Source organism: Leptodactylus fuscus, chromosome 3 (assembly GCF_031893055.1).
Source record: "Leptodactylus fuscus isolate aLepFus1 chromosome 3, aLepFus1.hap2, whole genome shotgun sequence".
Taxonomy (NCBI): Eukaryota; Metazoa; Chordata; class Amphibia; order Anura; family Leptodactylidae; genus Leptodactylus; species Leptodactylus fuscus.
In genome coordinates this window covers 17007936-17026572 of record NC_134267.1, presented here as the reverse complement: position 1 = coordinate 17026572, position 18637 = coordinate 17007936, and the positions used below count along the sequence as shown (strand labels likewise).

Here is an 18637-nt window from a genome sequence, read left to right as displayed (position 1 = left end):
CACCCACAATGACACACTCCGCTCTGCTCCATCTACGATGTTATATATATGTATTCTCATTGTCTATCTCTGAGCCTATATTGTATCATTCGTAGCAATTCTTTCTCTTCGATCCCTCCAGTAGACGGTCACAGACACTCACACATTTGCGTTGATGTCCCCCATTTAGAATCAAAGTCCTTTCCAACTCTGCTGTGCAATTCCCTCTGGTCATTGCTGATTTGCGCTGTTTGCTTTGTAAGATTTGTAATCTCCATATGAGGCAGTGTTTATGAATATACCCACTACTGGGTCAACTGCGAAGCCGCTCTGTCTCTAGCCCTGCCAAGTCATTATAGCCTGGCTTTTATACCTTCAGGGGTAAGACAGTCATTTTCTCATAAAAAAAAGTAGCAATTCTTTTACCCATCCGTCCATCTGGTAACAGATCAAAATTCCCCGGTTGTAATTTCTTGTGTCTTCTAATATCTCCTCAAAAGAAAAGGAGAAAAAAAAAACATATAAAAAATGAGAACAAAAAATTTGACGCTATTTTTCCATTTTACGAATTTTCTGTATATTGCTATGTTATGATTTAATTTTTATTATTACAGATTGATTTTATTATATTTTTACGAATTTTTTTCTACTATTATACCATATTTTTTTGTACTTTCGGCTCACAATCTTGCATTTAGTTGTTTCCTTCGCGACCCAATTGACTGTAGATATTTGCGCTAACACAGTTGAGCGAAATGTAGAATATTTTATTTGATCAGACACTTTATTAGACTGTTGATGGGTATGACCTGTATATAAGTGAATGGTGATTGTTTTTTTATGTTTTTGCTATGTCCATAATCTCAAAAACACACATTGCAGCGGTATTTTTTTATAAGAATGTCCCAAGGAACCTACCAATATAGAAAGGTTTCTGGCTAGGGTTGAGCCGATCTTGAGATTTCAGGATAGTTTTTAAAATCAGATTTTCAATCATTTTCCAGCCAATCCTGATCGTGAAATTTGCTCGATCGCCGATCGGGATCCGGTCTTTACCGACCCCGATCGCTCAACCCTACTCAGCAGTTTGTCTATGACTAGGGTTGAGCCGATCTTGAGATTTCAGGATTGTTTTCAAAGCACAATTTTCAATAATTTTCCAGCCAATCCCGATCACGATCGGGAAATTTGCCCGATCGCCGATCGGGATCTGATCTTTCCAGATCCTGATTGCTCAACCCTATTTCTGGTACAACTACCCATTGCTCAAATATGTAACATGAAGAAGGGCATTGTTATACAAGTGTATGTCATCTGCATGGATGGTTGTTAGAAATAAAGCCATAGCAAGACTCTCCTGCACATGGGGCAGATGTTTAGTTCACTATAACTAGCCCAGTATAAGCGAAGACTAAATTGTTTCATTGGCCAATGGGCCGAGAATAGTGACTTCATCAGGCAGGACTGTGATATCAGTTTAGATGAGATGCTCAACCAGTGAATCCATTAAAGGCGTTGTACAAGAGATAGTATTGATGACCACAGTGGACAAGTGCTATGACCTCTTTCCAGTCTACCAAGAACAGCGCCATATAATGTATAATGGCTGTTCTTGGTATAGCATGGTCATAAAACCAAGAGATAGGATGTCACTCACCTGAGAAGAGAAAGTGGAGGTTCTCCGAGCTCCATAGGGTCTATAAATAATAGATCGTTGGGGGATCCTGAGTTTTGGACTCTACCAATCTAATCTTGATGTTCTATCTTAAGCATGCGTCATCCATAGAGTTGGCTGAACCTCACAAGATTAGTTTCTCAAATGTTTGGACACCATTTTTGTTACTTAAGTCCAAACTGGACGTTCTTTTCTTATACTCCTCAAGTGGGGCATGCCATCATCATGACATTTTGACGCAAGTGTCATGACTTTGGCGTGCCACACGTAACTGCTGAGACCCCTGGGCACGAGAGATCACCCAAAGGTTGGAAGAGATCAGAACACCTCCATGAGGGAGGCCTGGAGAGGTGAGGGGAGGGGAATATCCATGTTTATTAATTTTCCTCTGGACCTTCTCTTCTGTAGATAAGCCACAGTATAATAATGATTTGTGGTTGACAACCCCCCCCCCAAAAAAAAAAATTTGGGGTCCAAAAGATTTTTGAAAAATTTGTAACAAGCCCAACTTGTTACAAACCAATTCGCTCATCTGTAAAACGCCTGCATATCTTAAAGGGATACTTCTCTGGACCCAGATGGGTGTTTTTGGACTCCTTAAGCTTGACAGACCCTTGGGAACTGCTCGAATGTACCGTCACCCAGTTCGCCCCAATATAATATCTCGCCATTAGGTTGGAGGTGTCGGAAACATTAGGATGATACACACTGTAAGTGAAATGATGATGTTAACAGCTTTTTATTTCACTGTATACCTGGTAAAAGTCATTCCACAGCACTAGTATATGAATGGCATTCTCAATTATCCCGTCCGTGCGCTGCGTTTCATTAACACTTTGTGAAATAGCTGAAATGAAAGGTCACGGCGTGAGCGAGCGGGTAGCATCTTGCTATTTGTTAATGCCCAATTTACGGCTTTTAAATTGTTGCAGAACACACTTAGTATTGCTGAATGAATCTTGTGCCTCAACTACTCCTGACAAGTGAATATTTGTTTAGTGGGAATCTATTGTCCTTAATGGATTGAGAGGGACATGTACTGTGAATGCTGTGTTGCGTGGTTTCACTGAGATGAAAGTGATGTACAGCTAAGAGCAAACAAGAGATTGGTGTGTAGTGATGTAATAACCGCACGGTGCCCTGTCAATACAGCCTGGAAATATCAAAAACTAATCTATATACCTTTGGGAGGCTCTAAAAGGACAGATTAGGGCTTACAAAATTGACTAAATTTTTGCAACTCACAGTAAAGCATACATAAAATACAGACATGGTATACAATGTATAAATAGAAAGAAGCAAATAATAAACTCAGGCTGGGAGAAAATGTCTTTTGTGCCTTTTCCACCCTTTGTAGAGAAATGTAACTATATGGAATTGCTTCTTAAGGTAATGGGATTAATATTTAAGAAAATCCCTAATCTTCACAAGCTAGTTCACATAGTCTAAGGCGACCCCGCGGTATCCACCAGAGCCTATTGCAAAGCAGAATGGTCGTTGTAGTTCGGGACCCAAGAGCAAGGTGACAGAAAACAAGTGCTCGTGCAGGCTAAGGACCAGACAAAAAGAGTAATACACAAGCCAGAGTCAAAAACCAGGACAGTAGCCAAAAAGAAAGCAGAGAAATATCAGAACTCGAGGCCATGGTCAAGTCCAAGAGGTCATAGATAAAGCCAAATCAGCAAGTTACAGGATAACCAGGAAAGCAAGCCAAAAAAAAAAATAGAGAACCAGGGAATCAGCAGAAAACATGGAAAAGTACTGGGAGAAAGTTGTGAGAAGACAGAGCCAGAATACTAATGTAATCACAGTCAGGTGATAAGTGTCAGAGCAGGGTTATAATACACCACCTCAGCCCTGGATTGGATGATGAAGTCCAGCCCTGATTGTCTGTGCATCTCCAAACCATGACTGGCCGAAAGGACTCAGCCAAAGTTTGGATCGTAGATATAGCAACCTTAAAGCCACGGCCATGTGGCAAATGCAGATTTTTTTGGCATGATGTGGTGTTGTATAAAACTGGTTTTGCGAGAAATGGGAATTTTTATCCAAATTTGAGCTAGGCAAGGAGTTGAGACATTTATATATGTACCACCAAAGAGGGCGACCAAAAGAGGGAAGGAATACTCTATGGAGTATGAAGGCTCTGGACTCTTAGTAAGATCGTAGTCAATAGACTGGTCATAGTAAATTTGGTGGACTACGGCGCCCCAACCCTCCTAGATTGCCCACTATATTAGACAGTGGGCAAAGCAGAGCAGAAATATAGGCTTAGAAGAGTCACATTTTCCCCTATCATATCCAGCTTGATAAATGTGGGTCACTGTTCCAGGGAAAATGGATTGAAAGTTCCTTTAAGATCTTACTATTTTGTTTTTCCAAAAACAGCACCACTCTTCTACATAGGCCATATCTGGTACTGCAGCTTAGTCCCATTATCTCAGATAAGGCTGATGTGCCATACCGGACACAACCAATACAAGAGTAGCAAAAATATGATTGACAACCCCTTTAAGATTTCACCTAATATCTATCATCCATAGAACAATGGCCTTGTAGTGATTGCCTTCTGTTCCGTGGAATTAGGAAATTTTTGCAAAATGTAAAATGTTGCCATACGGGCTTGGATTAGCAGAAAGGGAGGAAAGAAATTTGCAATTTTTGTATCCTTGAGCATGTTACTGATAGGTATGCGATGTTGACACAACAGTGCAACGAGTCATTAGCGTATAATTAGCATTCAGCCATGATGCGCGCTGTTTGAGGAATGTCTAATGTGTCAGCTTTTAGACACACAAACAGCAGTCAAAGCATCAAAACAGACCCATCACCGGCTTCCTCGGCTGATTGTAGCAGGCATCTCGGTCCGCCGAAATCGCTGAGAGCCAGCTCTGGCTTACAAGTGCATATAGGGAATGCCTAACAGGGGTTAAATTCATATGCCTTTATTGCAGCCTATTTCTGTCAACACTCGGCTGTGAAAACAAACATTCATGCCTTGTGAAGTGAGAGTGTATTTTTGAAGGCTAGCCGTCAGATATTTTTTGTCCTTCACACTTTTCTATGCTTAGCCTTTTTTGTTAAGTTGACTGCAAAGTGCATCAGTTCGCTTGGCGGAAGAAAAAAAATAATAGTAATAAAAGAAAAACTAGTTGACAGCTGCCTATGGCGCTGTTGTCAAGCACATGGGCTCCTAGTGCAAAATGGCAGGAGGGCTGGTAGACCACATGCTAGACGCAACCCTTTCAGTGCCAAAATGGATTCAACTTCCTTCATTATTTTTGTGCATTTTCTATTTCATTGTATCTTATTTTATTTTTACTTACATATATAAAAGGGTGATAGGAGACATCATTGGGTCATGGCATAGTTGGGGTGGTCCAGAACTAGGAAAATGGTATTCTCTTATTTTCCATAACCTACCTATCTGCAGGGCTGGGGTGATATGCTGGTTCTGGTGACACTAACCTATCTATCTGCAGGGCTGGGGTGATATGCTGGTTCTGGTGACACTAACCTATCTATCTGCAGGGCTGGGGTGATATGCTGGTTCTGGTGACAATAACCTATCTATCTGCAGGGCTGGGGTGATATTCTGGTTCTGGTGACACTAACCTATCTATCTTCAGGGCTGGGGTGATATGCTGGTTCTGGTGACACTAACCTATCTATCTGCAGGGCTGGGATGATATTCTGGTTCTGGTGACAGTAACCTATCTATCTGCAGGGCTGGGATGATATGCTGGGTCTGGTGACACTAACCTATCTATCTGCAGGACTGGGGTGATATGCTGGTTCTGGTGACACTAACCTATCTATCTGCAGGGCTGGGGTGATATGCTGGTTCTGGTGACAGTAACCTATCTATCTGCAGGGCTGGGGTGATATGCTGGGTCTGGTGACAGTAACCTATCTATCTGCAGGGCTGGGGTGATATGCTGGTTCTGGTGACACTAACCTATCTATCTGCAGGGCTGGGGTGATATGCTGGTTCTGGTGACACTAACCTATCTATCTGCAGGGCTGGGGTGATATGCTGGTTCTGGTGACAGTAACCTATCTATCTGCAGGACTGGGGTGATATGCTGGGTCTGGTGACACTAACCTATCTATCTGCAGGGCTGGGGTGATATGCTGGTTCTTGTGACACTAACCTATCTATCTGCAGGGCTGGGGTGATATGCTGGTTCTTGTGACACTAACCTATCTATCTGGGTTGATATGATGGGTTCTGGTGACACTCCCTTTAAGTAATTTGGAGTTTTTTACCAGGTTGGCTTGTAGAAATTATCTGCTTATCTAAGATAGTTTTGAGATAGGATACCTGAGCACTTGCATAGTATGATATACTTTTTATTTGATGCTTGCCTTACGTTAAGTGATATGGAAGTAGATAATATAATATAGCTCGAATATTAGGACACTCCCGATACACACTCAGTTATTTACATGGATATGCAAAAATATAACGGACTGCACAACAGAATGAATGAAAGATTCCCTCTACATAGTGTTGGCTTACATGGATCACATTATGGAGCCTCATTGTATGAAATATTCATAGGACAGCTTTAATATTGACAAGACTTTCGCTGACATATTGATTTATCAACATTCCCTTTAATTAAGCTATGTATATTTCGTACACTCCTAGACCTATTGCTCCTCATATGAATCTTCAACAAGTTTACAGTCTTTGGTGGGGGGAGGCTTTTTTGGACAACCTATTGATTACAACGGGAACTGTGTAATGCCTAATTTGTCCTGAGGTGGCGTTGCAGGGGAATCAAATAGCTGCTGTTGGATTAGCTCACAGATTGCAGATGATCGGTGGAGGTCATGGCTGCAGGACACTCAATGATCAACTTATCATACAAGGACCAAGTGGGTAACAACTTTCAGTGATGTCACTAAAGATGGCACATCACTCACCACCTCTTGGGCCTGCCGGGGTCATGGAGTGTAAATCAGCACTACATTATGGTATGACGAGAGCAGGATCAGCACAGGAACCCAGGGGGGTCCCCAAGCAGCCTCCCGAAACGTAAACCCAAACACCGATGTGAATCGGGCCTATTGAGCATGCATGTGCACGGGAAAGGGGTCCGAAAAAATAGCTGTCTGGTCAATGAGTGGTTGACACTAGGGTTTAACCTTGATCTTGAGATTTCAAAATCTGATCATTTTCCAGCCGATCCCGATCGTGAAATTTGCTCAATCGCTGATCGGAATCCGATATTTTCCGATCCTGATCGCTCAAATCTAGTTGATACCTATTGAAGGTGCATGGGCAATGTTCGACTATCATAAATGTACAGGGGGGCCTCTGAACTTGAAGTTGGGGAAAGAAGAATCAGGTCAAACCAAGCTTTCAACTTTTTGTTTTGGGAGTGGAGGAGGGTTGTGAAGAATAGCCGTGGCCTGAACGAACATTTGGCCAACAGCTATTGATTGAAGATCTACTTTTCGGACACTTAAGGTCAATGAGAACTCTCCTTGGTTCCTCTCGTCGATGAGGAAAGGTTAATTTCAAAAAGTTTTCCCCCTTGCTATTATCTCGGTTGATGTCCTGCACTATACACACATACGAATATACAGTAGGTAAAACAACTTCTAAGACAAGAGAACACAAAAAACTCTAAACCTAGGGGAACCCTAGGGAATTACACGCGTGGCTCTTTTTGTGCCAAAATTTATCACCTTTTGCTTAATTAAACCGCCAAACAATCTGCCCGAAACATCGTGAAAGAGAAGGAGGAAAAAAAAAAAAAAACCCTGTTCATTTGTAAATGGCAGGGACAAAAGGGATTGTGGAGAAACTTTAGCGTTTCCGTGCACGTAAACGTCAATGGAGTGTCTTCTCCATCATCAGCACTAAATTCACATTGATGCTTCTTTTCTTCTTCGTATTGATCCTTCCATGAGAACGTAGATTTGTATCTGTTAATTAATGCGTCCTGAAACAGCGTTTGTATTAATCAGGCAGATAAGAAAAATTGGATGCCTGCACCCTCGTGACAACTATAAAAGTGCTGGCCCTGATAAAATCATGAATGGACCTCAATAAAAAAGTTCCTCCTTCCATTCAATAACCTAATCATCCCACTTTTAATTATGCGGTGGAGAGATGCGGGGAGATTGGGGAATGTGTAAATCTAATTATTTACTAACAGCAGTGCCCGGGAGGGGAGAGTAGACTGTCATCGCAAGGTGCTGTAGGCTATATTCTCTGTCCATCTGCTGCTGCAGCGGAATAGGAAAAAAAAAAATTCTGGCTTCTACGGGGAAGCGTCGCATTGCGAGCTAATTGAAAGAGCATTATTCTTTGCACTTGCAGAAACTAATATTTGCAAGGGGGGGAAAGGAGCTCTATGATTTGTGGCGAAATAGACTCGATGTGGGCTGAACTCGCGACTCACAATCTCGCCCAATAAAGGTATTCGGAGGATCTGTCGGGGAATTGTAGAAAATCTAATTTTAGACTACGGAAACAATATCACCGGGTGTTGTGCCGTCAACCCTTTCGGAACAAAAATTGTAATTTCCATTTTATTGAATGGGGAAGGCGCTGAGTGATGTGTGGGGGGCTTTGTAGATGGAAGAATGGAAGAAACGTCAAGGATACGCGGTGTTCGGTAAAGTCGCCGGTCGTAAACGTAATGCATTGGAAATTAGGACCCAAGCTAAGAAGTCAAAAGTATAGATGGATGGGAAGAATTAGAAGGTGGGTTAGTTTTATGGCCATGGGTCTTAGACGAATGTTAGAGGAACCGGGACTGGGCAACTAATGTGTATGGGGCTCTCCATTGACAGAAGGATGGGGCAGTTGGACTTCAACTTTTTGTAATCGGGGTAGATACGTTGCCGCAAGAGGTGTTTGATCTTGACGTACTCCCCAGTTCCCGGTTGAACTGAGCATGCATTGGACTGGCTAGGGCAAGATGGCCCATCTAAAACTTAAGAATGTTACTTGATAACTAGAGGGGGGGCTTGGTATAGAATTTGTATATCTGCCCTGGTCCTTCAAGTTTCCCCTCAAAGCCCATAAGCCCGCCATCCACATATAGACACAAACTCGTGTCCATATACAATATACTGCTTAAGTGGAGGGTAATGGTGTGACTGGGGCACAAAGAGGAATATCTATAAGAAATGGGATTGTGAGCTATTGAGGCATGAGGTCCATAGCGCCTCATCGCTGCCTCCTCTGCCAGTGACAGATACATTTCTCGCTGCCATATTTTATGTCTCCTAAAGCCGCCCTTTTCAGCTTCCTTGTACTCTTCGTACGTCTTTATGGCAGAATAAAGGAGCTGTGCTTGGATGCCAGTAAGCCTCGGTTCTCTGTAGGTGCTCCCTCTCACAAGGCGCTCAATATAAGCTCCAGACATGTCTTAAGACCCCCTTAAGAAAATCACTTCTAATCCCCTTTGATGATTTTATTAAGTCGTTGTCATTGTTAGGTGCCAACTGGCAAACTTCTGCACTTTACCAACAGGCCAAGGAATTATTTCCTACAGTATATATTTGTATGGCTCGTAATGTGATTGAGAAAATTAACAGTCTGCTTAATGAGTGTAACATCTATTAACTCCCTATCGAAAAGTAATGTAAATGAGCACATTACCGCTCAAGATCACACATTTGCCCAGAACAACTGCTATTCTACATATGTTATGTTAACGGTGGATTTACCCAGTTGTGATCCTCATAAATGGAGTTCTCCGAAAGAAATAAAAGTAAGCAAAATAGATGGATGGATAGATAGATAGATAGATAGATAGATAGATAGATAGATAGATAGATAGATAGGAGATAGATAGATAGATAGATAGATAGGAGATAGATAGATATTAGATAGGAGATAGATATTAGATAGATAGACAGACATGAAATAGATAGATGCTATAGAATAAAGATAAGATAAGATAGATGCTATATAATAAAGAGATGATAGATAGATAGATAGATAGATAGATAGATAGATTTATATTAGATAGATAGATAGACATGAGATAGATAGATATTAGATAGGAGATAGATATTAGATAGATAGACAGACATGAAATAGATAGATGCTATAGAATAAAGATAAGATAAGATAGATGCTATATAATAAAGAGATTATAGATAGATAGATAGATAGATAGATAGATAGGAGATAGATAGATAGATAGATAGATAGATAGGAGATAGATAGATAGATAGATAGATAAGAGATAGATAGATAGATGGATAGATAGATAGATAGATAGATAGATAGATAGATAGATAGATAGATAGACCTAATATAATTAGCTCAATGTTTATTCCTACATGATGGTGGACTTTCTTTTGTTTGCTGCTGTTTACATATACTGTACTTGACATAGGTGTAGAAAAAATAAAGAAATAAGATAGATAGATATGAGATAGATAGATAGATAGATAGATAGATAGGAGATAGATAGATAGATAGATAGATAGATAGATAGATAGATAGATAGATAGATAGATAGGAGATATAACCAGACATAATCATTCTGATTCCATTTTTAATCATTGTTACTCTTCTTACTATTCCAGGATTCTCCACCTTGTCTCTTGCCGATCAGATGAGTCTCCTACAGAGCGCATGGATGGAGATCTTGATACTTGGCATAGTATACCGATCTCTCTCATTCGAAGATGAGTTGGTCTACGCCGAAGATTACATCATGGACGAAGACCAGTCGAAATTGGCAGGGTTGCTGGAACTGAACAACGCCATCTTACAACTCGTCAAGAAATACAAAAGCATGAAACTGGAGAAGGAAGAATTTGTAACCCTCAAAGCTATAGCACTTGCTAATTCAGGTTGGTAATATTTTTTTATGGCCATCTTGGTTCTTGGTTAGATGTGAACTTAAAAACAAAAAGTCCCAGTGATGAACTGATATTTCGGGAGGACGCTCCATGGCTCCGCTAAAGGGGAAACATAGTATTATCATTACCATTCCAAGTGGGCATCCACATACAACCTGGTCTGGCCATGTCCTCCACTCTTCTATTAAAATGGGATCCTGGATAGGGTTGAGCCGATCTTGAGATTTCAGGATCGATTTTAAAATCCGGTTTCTGATCATTTTCCAGCCGATCCCGATTTTGATCATGAAATTTGCTCGATCGCTGATCGGAATCCGATCTTTCCCGATCCCAATTGCTCAACCCTAGTCAATGCTTCTCTAGGGGAAAAGTCACTTTTAGGGTTGAGCCGATCTTGAGGTTTCAAAATCCGATTTCCGATCATTTTCCAGCCGATCGCGATCGTGAAATTTGCTTGATCGCCGATCGGGATCTGATCTTTTCCGCTCCTGATCGCTCAACCCTAGTCCTGGGTGGTGGAAAGTGGTAACTTCCATATCATACCTGTGCTCACTTGGAGCAAACATCAATTTGACACCCAGGAACCACAAAAGACCATCTATTTTACCGTCTGGGTGATCAATCTAACAGTTGTCGAGAAAATTAGAGCGCATGGATCTATTGACGCCACCATTTAAGAGAGCCGATCGGAACGTTGCGGCTAGGTACAGGTTAATAAAGCATTGAAGCAGTCAAGGGTAGGAGATAAGTGAAGATCACTGGGCTTTCGGCCCTAATGCTCTTTGCGCTTCGGCCCTTTTAGCATTTGCATAGGGTTGCCTATAGATCCGTGTTTAATCACATGCTGATCAGTAGATACCTACGTGTCGATAACGTGCTCTGATGCCGTGTACCATTGACAGGCATGCCGTGCCCCTCCATCTGCTTTTGTTGTGACCCTTTCTTTGAACTTTATCTTGGTTTCTGGCCAGTAGTTTTCCCTTTAATTACAAGAAGGAAACTGTCAATAAAATCTGTTAAATGGGATGCAACGAGCGGCTTCAATGGGTGGACGGCTATTTGTTCAGATTCTGAAGCACTCAAAGTATTGACAGTTTGTTTTCTGGGGCCATATGCGGCGATCAATCTCAGGCTGGGCTCAGCCGCTCTGAAAAATGAAAAACCAGATTGCTATTGCTTACTTGTGGATGACGACTTGTGATTTGGCGCGGCTCAAGTGAAATGAGACCTTCTGCCCAAATTGCCCCCCAGAGAGACACGAGATGCGTGACCGGTTTTAGAATTTTTTTTTTTTCCCTAATTGATTTTGCAATTAGCAGTTTGCAATATTGTTGCTGCGACTTTAAATGGGGACAAGACGGTGATTTTCCTACGTAAATCGTTGAGATCTTTAGACAAGTCCCTTCAGTGAGGAGCGTCGTGGCTAAATAGACTCTATGGTAGATGGTTGGTCTGGTTCTGATGAGAGGGGTTTTCTGGGAATTATAAATGGATGACCTCTAGGAACTGATGTCCTTATGAATTGAGGTCATCTATGAAAGATCGACTGAGACACCCGGGGCCCTGGCAGATCAGCTGTTTGGGTGGTTCAGTGCTTACCAAGCACAGCGTCGTACATTGTATAGTGGTTGTGCACGGTATTGCATCTCAACTCATTCACTTGAATGAGACGGAGTTGCCAATGAACGGGACCAGGGAGTGATCAGGGAGTGCAGTTGCCACAGCTGATACACAAAGTCCCAGATGTCAGACCACCATGGATCTAAGGATCGGCCATCTCAAAAAACCCATTTAACCCAATGGGGAATTTACAAAGACTGGTGTTTTCTAGGCCAGTCCTAATCTAATCCCCCTGTTGGTGCAATGTTATATAGATGTAGAAGAACTGGTCTTTGGGTTACATTGGAATTCAGAGCACCGCCATGTACCGCCTTATGGTTCTCCGTGTGGCACATTAGTATGAAATTCAGAAGAATACCTCTATAATAAGGCACCAAATAGGCATAATATTTTGGGGGTTGAATCCATATGGATACAATTTAAAAAAATTTAATACAATGTAACCTAATCAGCAAGTGGAGTAAAGATGTAAAGCTATACAAAAGATAGAAGATAAAAATGTATCTGTGCAAAACATATAAAGATGTTCCAAAGACATACTAAGAGATTTAGTGCATCGATACCCTGTCTGAGTATTATACGGAATTAATAAATCTGCCCCATTATTGTGTTTAGCATTGTTTAGTGTCCTGTCATTATGATTTGGGACGTCTCCATGTGCAGGTCCACTGACTCCTCACATTGCCTGGTCAAGCAGTTAAGCCTCACTTAGCAATATATGTCTCTTTCCTAATAATCAATTAGCGCAGCGCACACAGCTGGTCAGATAACATCCACTCATTAATGATGACATCATAATTCTTTTGTCATGTAGTCAGTGACTAATCTTACAGAAAGTAACAGTGGGGGCAACAGAAATAGCAACAGGGGCTCTTAGATGTATTGATCATCCCCAAATAGTATAGAGCAGGAAGTACTAAGACCATTGCTCCAAAAGTAAATAAATAAATAAATATTATTATATTATTAAATAATAATAATAATAGTAATAATAGTAATAATAATAATAATTAGTATTATTATAATAAGCTTAAAATAAATATATTATTATTGTTATTACTACTACTACTACTACTACTACTACTAATAATAATAAAAAACATAAAAGAAATATTATTATATTAATTTTTATTATTATTATTATTATTTTGTTTTATTTTTATTTATCTTTTTATTAAACAAATTAAATAAAATAAATATTATGATATGGTTTTATATATATATATATATATATATATATATATATATATATATATTTAATTATTTTTTTTTTGAGAACTGGTCTTAGTAATTTCTGCTCTATAATATATATATATATATATATATATATATATATATATATATATATATATATATATATATATATATATATTTATATATATTTGATAGGAGCCATAGAAAAAAATGTATCAATGGTTGTAGAAAAAAAACATATTTTGTATCAAGAGTAGTAAATTTTGATTCAGTGTACAAAAATGTACTATGAAAATTAAAAAAACATAAAATTTTATTGCAGCTTTTTTAATCCAATTATTTTGTTATTTCAAATTTATTATTTAATTTAATTTTTATCTATTTTCATTTTCATTTTTCTTTTTTTTTTAATATTAAAAATTTTTGCTGGTTGTCCAAAAACAGTCTCAGCAAGACAATGACAATAAAGAGTAACAGAATGACCTATTCATAAGTAATAATAAACTGAGTGAGGGCCACAAGTAACTGGTTATGTATGTGAGAGGCAGGGGTTGCAGTGGATGTCCCGGTGGTAGTGAAGGTGGGAAGGCAAGAGGGATAAGGGGAGGGCAATCATGTCATTTAGGCAAAAGTTATCACTAGCAACTAATGGAAATTATGGGGCAGGGGTAGAAACTGGGGGGTGAGGGCTAGAGATGAGCGAGTAGCATTCGTTCCAGTAGATATTCGATCAAATACTATGGTATTCGAAATACTCATACTCGGTTGAATACCACGCGGTAAGCACCTTTATATTTACCACGTAGTATTTGACCGAGTATGAGTATTTTAAATACCGTAGTATTTGATGGAATACCTACTTGAACGAATACTACTCGCTCATCTCTAGTGAGGGCCAAAGTTTTGCAATATGAACCAGACAGTCCAAGTCTTGACAAGGGTATAAAATTTTTGTTATATCTGTGAATTTTTTGTAACCGTTGAATATTAACTAATACATTTGTCATTTCTTTCACAGACTCCATGCATATAGAAGACGTTGAAGCAGTTCAAAAACTTCAAGACGTCTTACACGAGGCACTGCAGGATTACGAAGCGGGCCAACACATCGAAGACCCTCGCCGGGCTGGCAAGTTGCTGATGACTTTGCCACTGCTTCGACAAACGTCCACCAAGGCCGTCCAACACTTCTACAACATCAAACTGGAGGGGAAAGTTCCTATGCATAAACTTTTTTTGGAAATGCTTGAGGCCAAGGTCTGACTAAAAAGAATCTTTGGTGACCCCCGATAGCACCACGGATAAAAAAAAAAATTAAAAAATTTAAAAAAAGAAGGGAAATGACGTCTATTTATTATGGCAAATAACGTACTGAATCAGAAGCGAGTGACTGCACTGACGTAAATAGCAGCAAGACTGGAGCAGCTTTCGACTTTTAACTCTGCGATGTAACTGTGCAGATATTTCCCTCTCCCGATTATTTTTTCTTTTTCTTTTTTTTTTTGCTGCTGAACTTAAAATAAAGACTAAAAAAAAACAAAAAATTAAAAAAGTCTTTAATTAAGAGAGATGGAAGCCAGCCCTGCCAAAGGACAGAAATCCATAGGATGCCACTGAATTTAATATGGACCACAAGGCCCCCCCAATAACAAATGGAATCCGTGACAAAAAAAATATCATATCCTGCGTAAATTATACAAAAAAGTGACTGACTGTGCTTTTTAGGATTCCTCGGGAGCGATCTCTAATTTTACACCCTGAGCGACATGTCATTGGCTGCTTTATTTGGTTTTCTTTTCCATCTAGGCCACCCGAGTCATTCAATTCCTTTTGTTTTTTGAAGTCTTCCAAAAAATTTCTCCGTTAGGTACGACGTGACTTTTTTCAGGGAATAGTTTTAAGCTTTATTCATCCATGCAATATTAATTAACAAAATATTATGAATTAAATTATGATATAATGCAAAACTGCGTATCGGTCCGAGCAACGATGAACAATCTTAGAAGGACATTCGAAATCCTTTAAAGGAATTTTTTTTTTTTTTTTTATTCTAATTATTGAAATGTTTTTGGTTTCTTGTTATAAAAATGGAGATTATTTTGTACCAGCTTTATCACTTTTCAGCCATTTACTGATGATTATGTGGATACGTCTCTTATTCAAGCAATAGTCGAAGGATGGTGCATATTACCACGGATGCAATTAATGTTGTGTGCCAGTCTGGTTCAAAAAACATAAACCCCCCTCCCCCGTTTCTTATGTACCTGTTCTGTTCAATACGATATTAGATTACACCTGCGATGTATATAAATAGTCTTATCCGCTTACCACTCCCCCAATGAGGACGCTTGGAAATTGCTACGGTGTCTTAAAAAAAATAAAAATAAAAAATAGATAAACTTTAGTGTGAAATTTAAAAAAATTGTAAAACAAGAAAAAAAAAATCAATATGTATAATAATATATTATTATTGCAGGTAATGCAAAGGCCAGCAATAAACTCTCTGAAAAAAAAAAATATACATATGTATGTATGTGTATATATAGAATCAGCTGAGTTAAAAAAAAATATAAGAAATTTATTGTTAATTTTTTTTTTTTTTTTTACATAATTTTTTTACGGATAGCTACAGCAGTCGGTCTGGTTTCTCAACCCTTATTGTTGCCGCATGATATCTGTTTCTGTATGAGACTGTTAAAAAAGGTGTAATCTAATGTAATCCCACACCTACCCCGCTGACCAATTTTACAGCTACCTACAAGACATCTACACGCTCTGCCGATATATCAGTGTTAATAGTTGCTCCCTGTATCATGTGAACGCCCATATTCTATGTACACAAATGTGATTAAAAATTGTAATCTTAACCAACAAAAAAACATCATAGTTCAGCTTTTTCAATGTTTCCTGTTTGCTGTGTTTTTTCCCCAATTTTTTTTTTATTTTTTATTTTTTTTATTCATTTTATTTTTTTTTTCAATTTCTCAGTTGCATTTCCAAAACCTGTTGTCTTGTTCTCCTTGTGGCTGTTTCGATTCTCGTGATGTGTGCTTTTAGACACAGGGTAGAATTAGAGGCAATATTGGATGTACAATTCCTCGGGAGCCCACAGTAGTTTAATCTGTGGTTTCCTGGTCATAGTCTTCAAAAAAAAAAAAAATATTATACCTTGGCAGATCAAAACTCCAACTGAGAAATCACACGAGAAATCTTGAGGCTTTCAAAAAAAAAAAAAAAATGAAATAAAAAAAAAAAAAAAATATAAAAATGTAAAAAAAAATAAAAATTAAAAAAAGAATTTTTAAATGGTTCTTAAAAGAACACCAAATATATCTTCTACTTCTACATTTAACTAAGCTCAATTTTCAAGTGCTGTAAATATGGCTTCCTCTTCTTCTTCGGAATCATCTCAACTGTTAATAACTCGCTCTGTGTTGTTGCGACCCATCTAATTTTTTATTTTTATTTTTTTTTGGCGCAAAAATTTCCCAACACTATTGCTACTCTGTGTGCTTTAAACAGAATACAAAGGGTTGATGAAACACAAGCAGCCTGATCCTATAAATACTGTGTATCTACCATTAGCTATATAAGGATTATATTGTAGATTGTGGTTTCTCAGTAGAGAAGTGACTGTAGTGTGGTTTTAGATTTACTCATCATTAGCAATTCATTCAGATGGCGAGTACCTTGAAATATAGCTCTGATAGGTATTCAGAAATTGGCGCGTCCCTGTACAAGTACGGAAAAATTTGACTACTCCTTGGAGGTAAAAAAAATAATTAATAATAACAATTATAATAATAATTAATAATAAAAGGTGCTGATTGAATGAGATTTATTTATTTTTATTTTTTATTATAATATTTTATTTTACCGGTTTAGGTTTTTATTATATATAGTAATATATGTATCAAAAATAATGGACGCAGCTTAGCTGTACGCATCTATTTTACTGTACTGGGGTAAAGCAGCCTACTCAAAATGTGTATTTTCAAATAAGCCGATGCAATTCCAAAAAAAAAATTGGAAATTAAATTTTTTTAATTTTTTTTAAAGGGATTCTAGCATTTAAACACTTTTTTTTCTAGTTGACACGTTGGAATAGCCTTAAGAAAGGCTATTTGTCTCCTACCTTTAAAAATCGCCATTCGGTGAAAAATCTGTTTTATGTCGGTATGCAAATGAGTTCTTCCGCAGCACTGGGGGCGGGCCTCAGTGCTCAAACAGCACTGGGGGCATCCCCAATGCTGGGAAAGAACTCTCTCCAGCGACGCCTCCATCTTCTTCAGCAACCACCTCTTCATCTTCCGGCTTTGGTCAGACTTGTGCGCCTGCGCAGAATCCCTTTAAAATGTAATTTTAATGCCCAAATTAAGGGCCCTGTTCGGTATGGCGGTCAGGTAATTTAGACACACGCCCATTAAAGAATGAAAAAAAATCGGCAAAAATAAAATAGTGTTCTAGTGCTGCATTTTATCTCACAAAAATAAAAAAATTCAAAAAGGAGATTTAGAAACCTAAAAATATATCTTATTTTATAATAAAATCTTGTGTGGATGGTTTTATTTATATTTCTGTTTTAACATGACCTAAAATAGCATGAGGTGCGAGATACGATAAAGGGTGTACGATTTTTTTTTTTTTTTAAATGTAAATTATTTAGATTTTTAATTTAATTTTTAAATTATTATTTTTTTCTTCTTTATTTAAAGCAATACAATGACGCGAATGTGAAGAGTCGCCACTCGATAGCTCAAGCGAAATTGGAAAAAAAAAAAGTTGTATTTAGGAGACTATTTTGAATTTAAAGGATATCGGAAAAAAAAAAGTATAAAAAACGGTAGACTGCTATTTTTCTTAAGGAGAGAAGGGGTCGAGGTGAGTGTAGGCAGGGATTTAATCTTCTTCTCGATGACGGTTTAATGGGCAAGGAACAAAAAAAAGTAAAAATTATTAAAAAAATAAAAAATCTATAAGATGATTATAATACTCCAGGAGTGGCAACGTAATAACCACTATCACAAATAAAACCATGTCTATAGTTATCGATGGGCTTCACATCTGTAATACAATCAACTGTATATTTTTGTGCTGTGTATCATACCATGTGCTCCAGAAATATGTCCATTTGTGTAAATGTATTTATTTTATATTGTATATATTGTTAAATGCAAAAAGGAGACATGATTCTGTAACTTCAATCAGTTCAGATGTGTAAGTCAAATTATTATGCCTTTCAGGATGATGGTAGAGCAATATTAAAAAAAAAAGCTTCCACTTTTTGAATGTTTTTGCGTTGTTTTTTTTTTTTTTTCTTCTGAG

General features: G+C 38.3%; 1 protein-coding gene across 8 annotated transcripts in view; it reads left to right on the top strand.

Annotated features, from left to right (window-relative positions):
- ESRRG (estrogen related receptor gamma) overlaps nucleotides 1-15325 on the top strand; it is a 187992-nt gene extending 172667 nt beyond the window's left edge. For all 8 annotated transcript variants that reach the window (XM_075267147.1, XM_075267141.1, XM_075267142.1 and 5 more), the window contains 2 exons: nucleotides 10220-10489; nucleotides 14331-15325. In XM_075267147.1, coding sequence (XP_075123248.1) covers nucleotides 10220-10489; nucleotides 14331-14575 — 515 coding nt within the window. In that variant the 3' untranslated portion in view covers nucleotides 14576-15325. The remainder of the gene's footprint in view (nucleotides 1-10219; nucleotides 10490-14330) is intronic.
- The last annotated feature ends 3312 nt before the right edge of the window (nucleotides 15326-18637 follow it).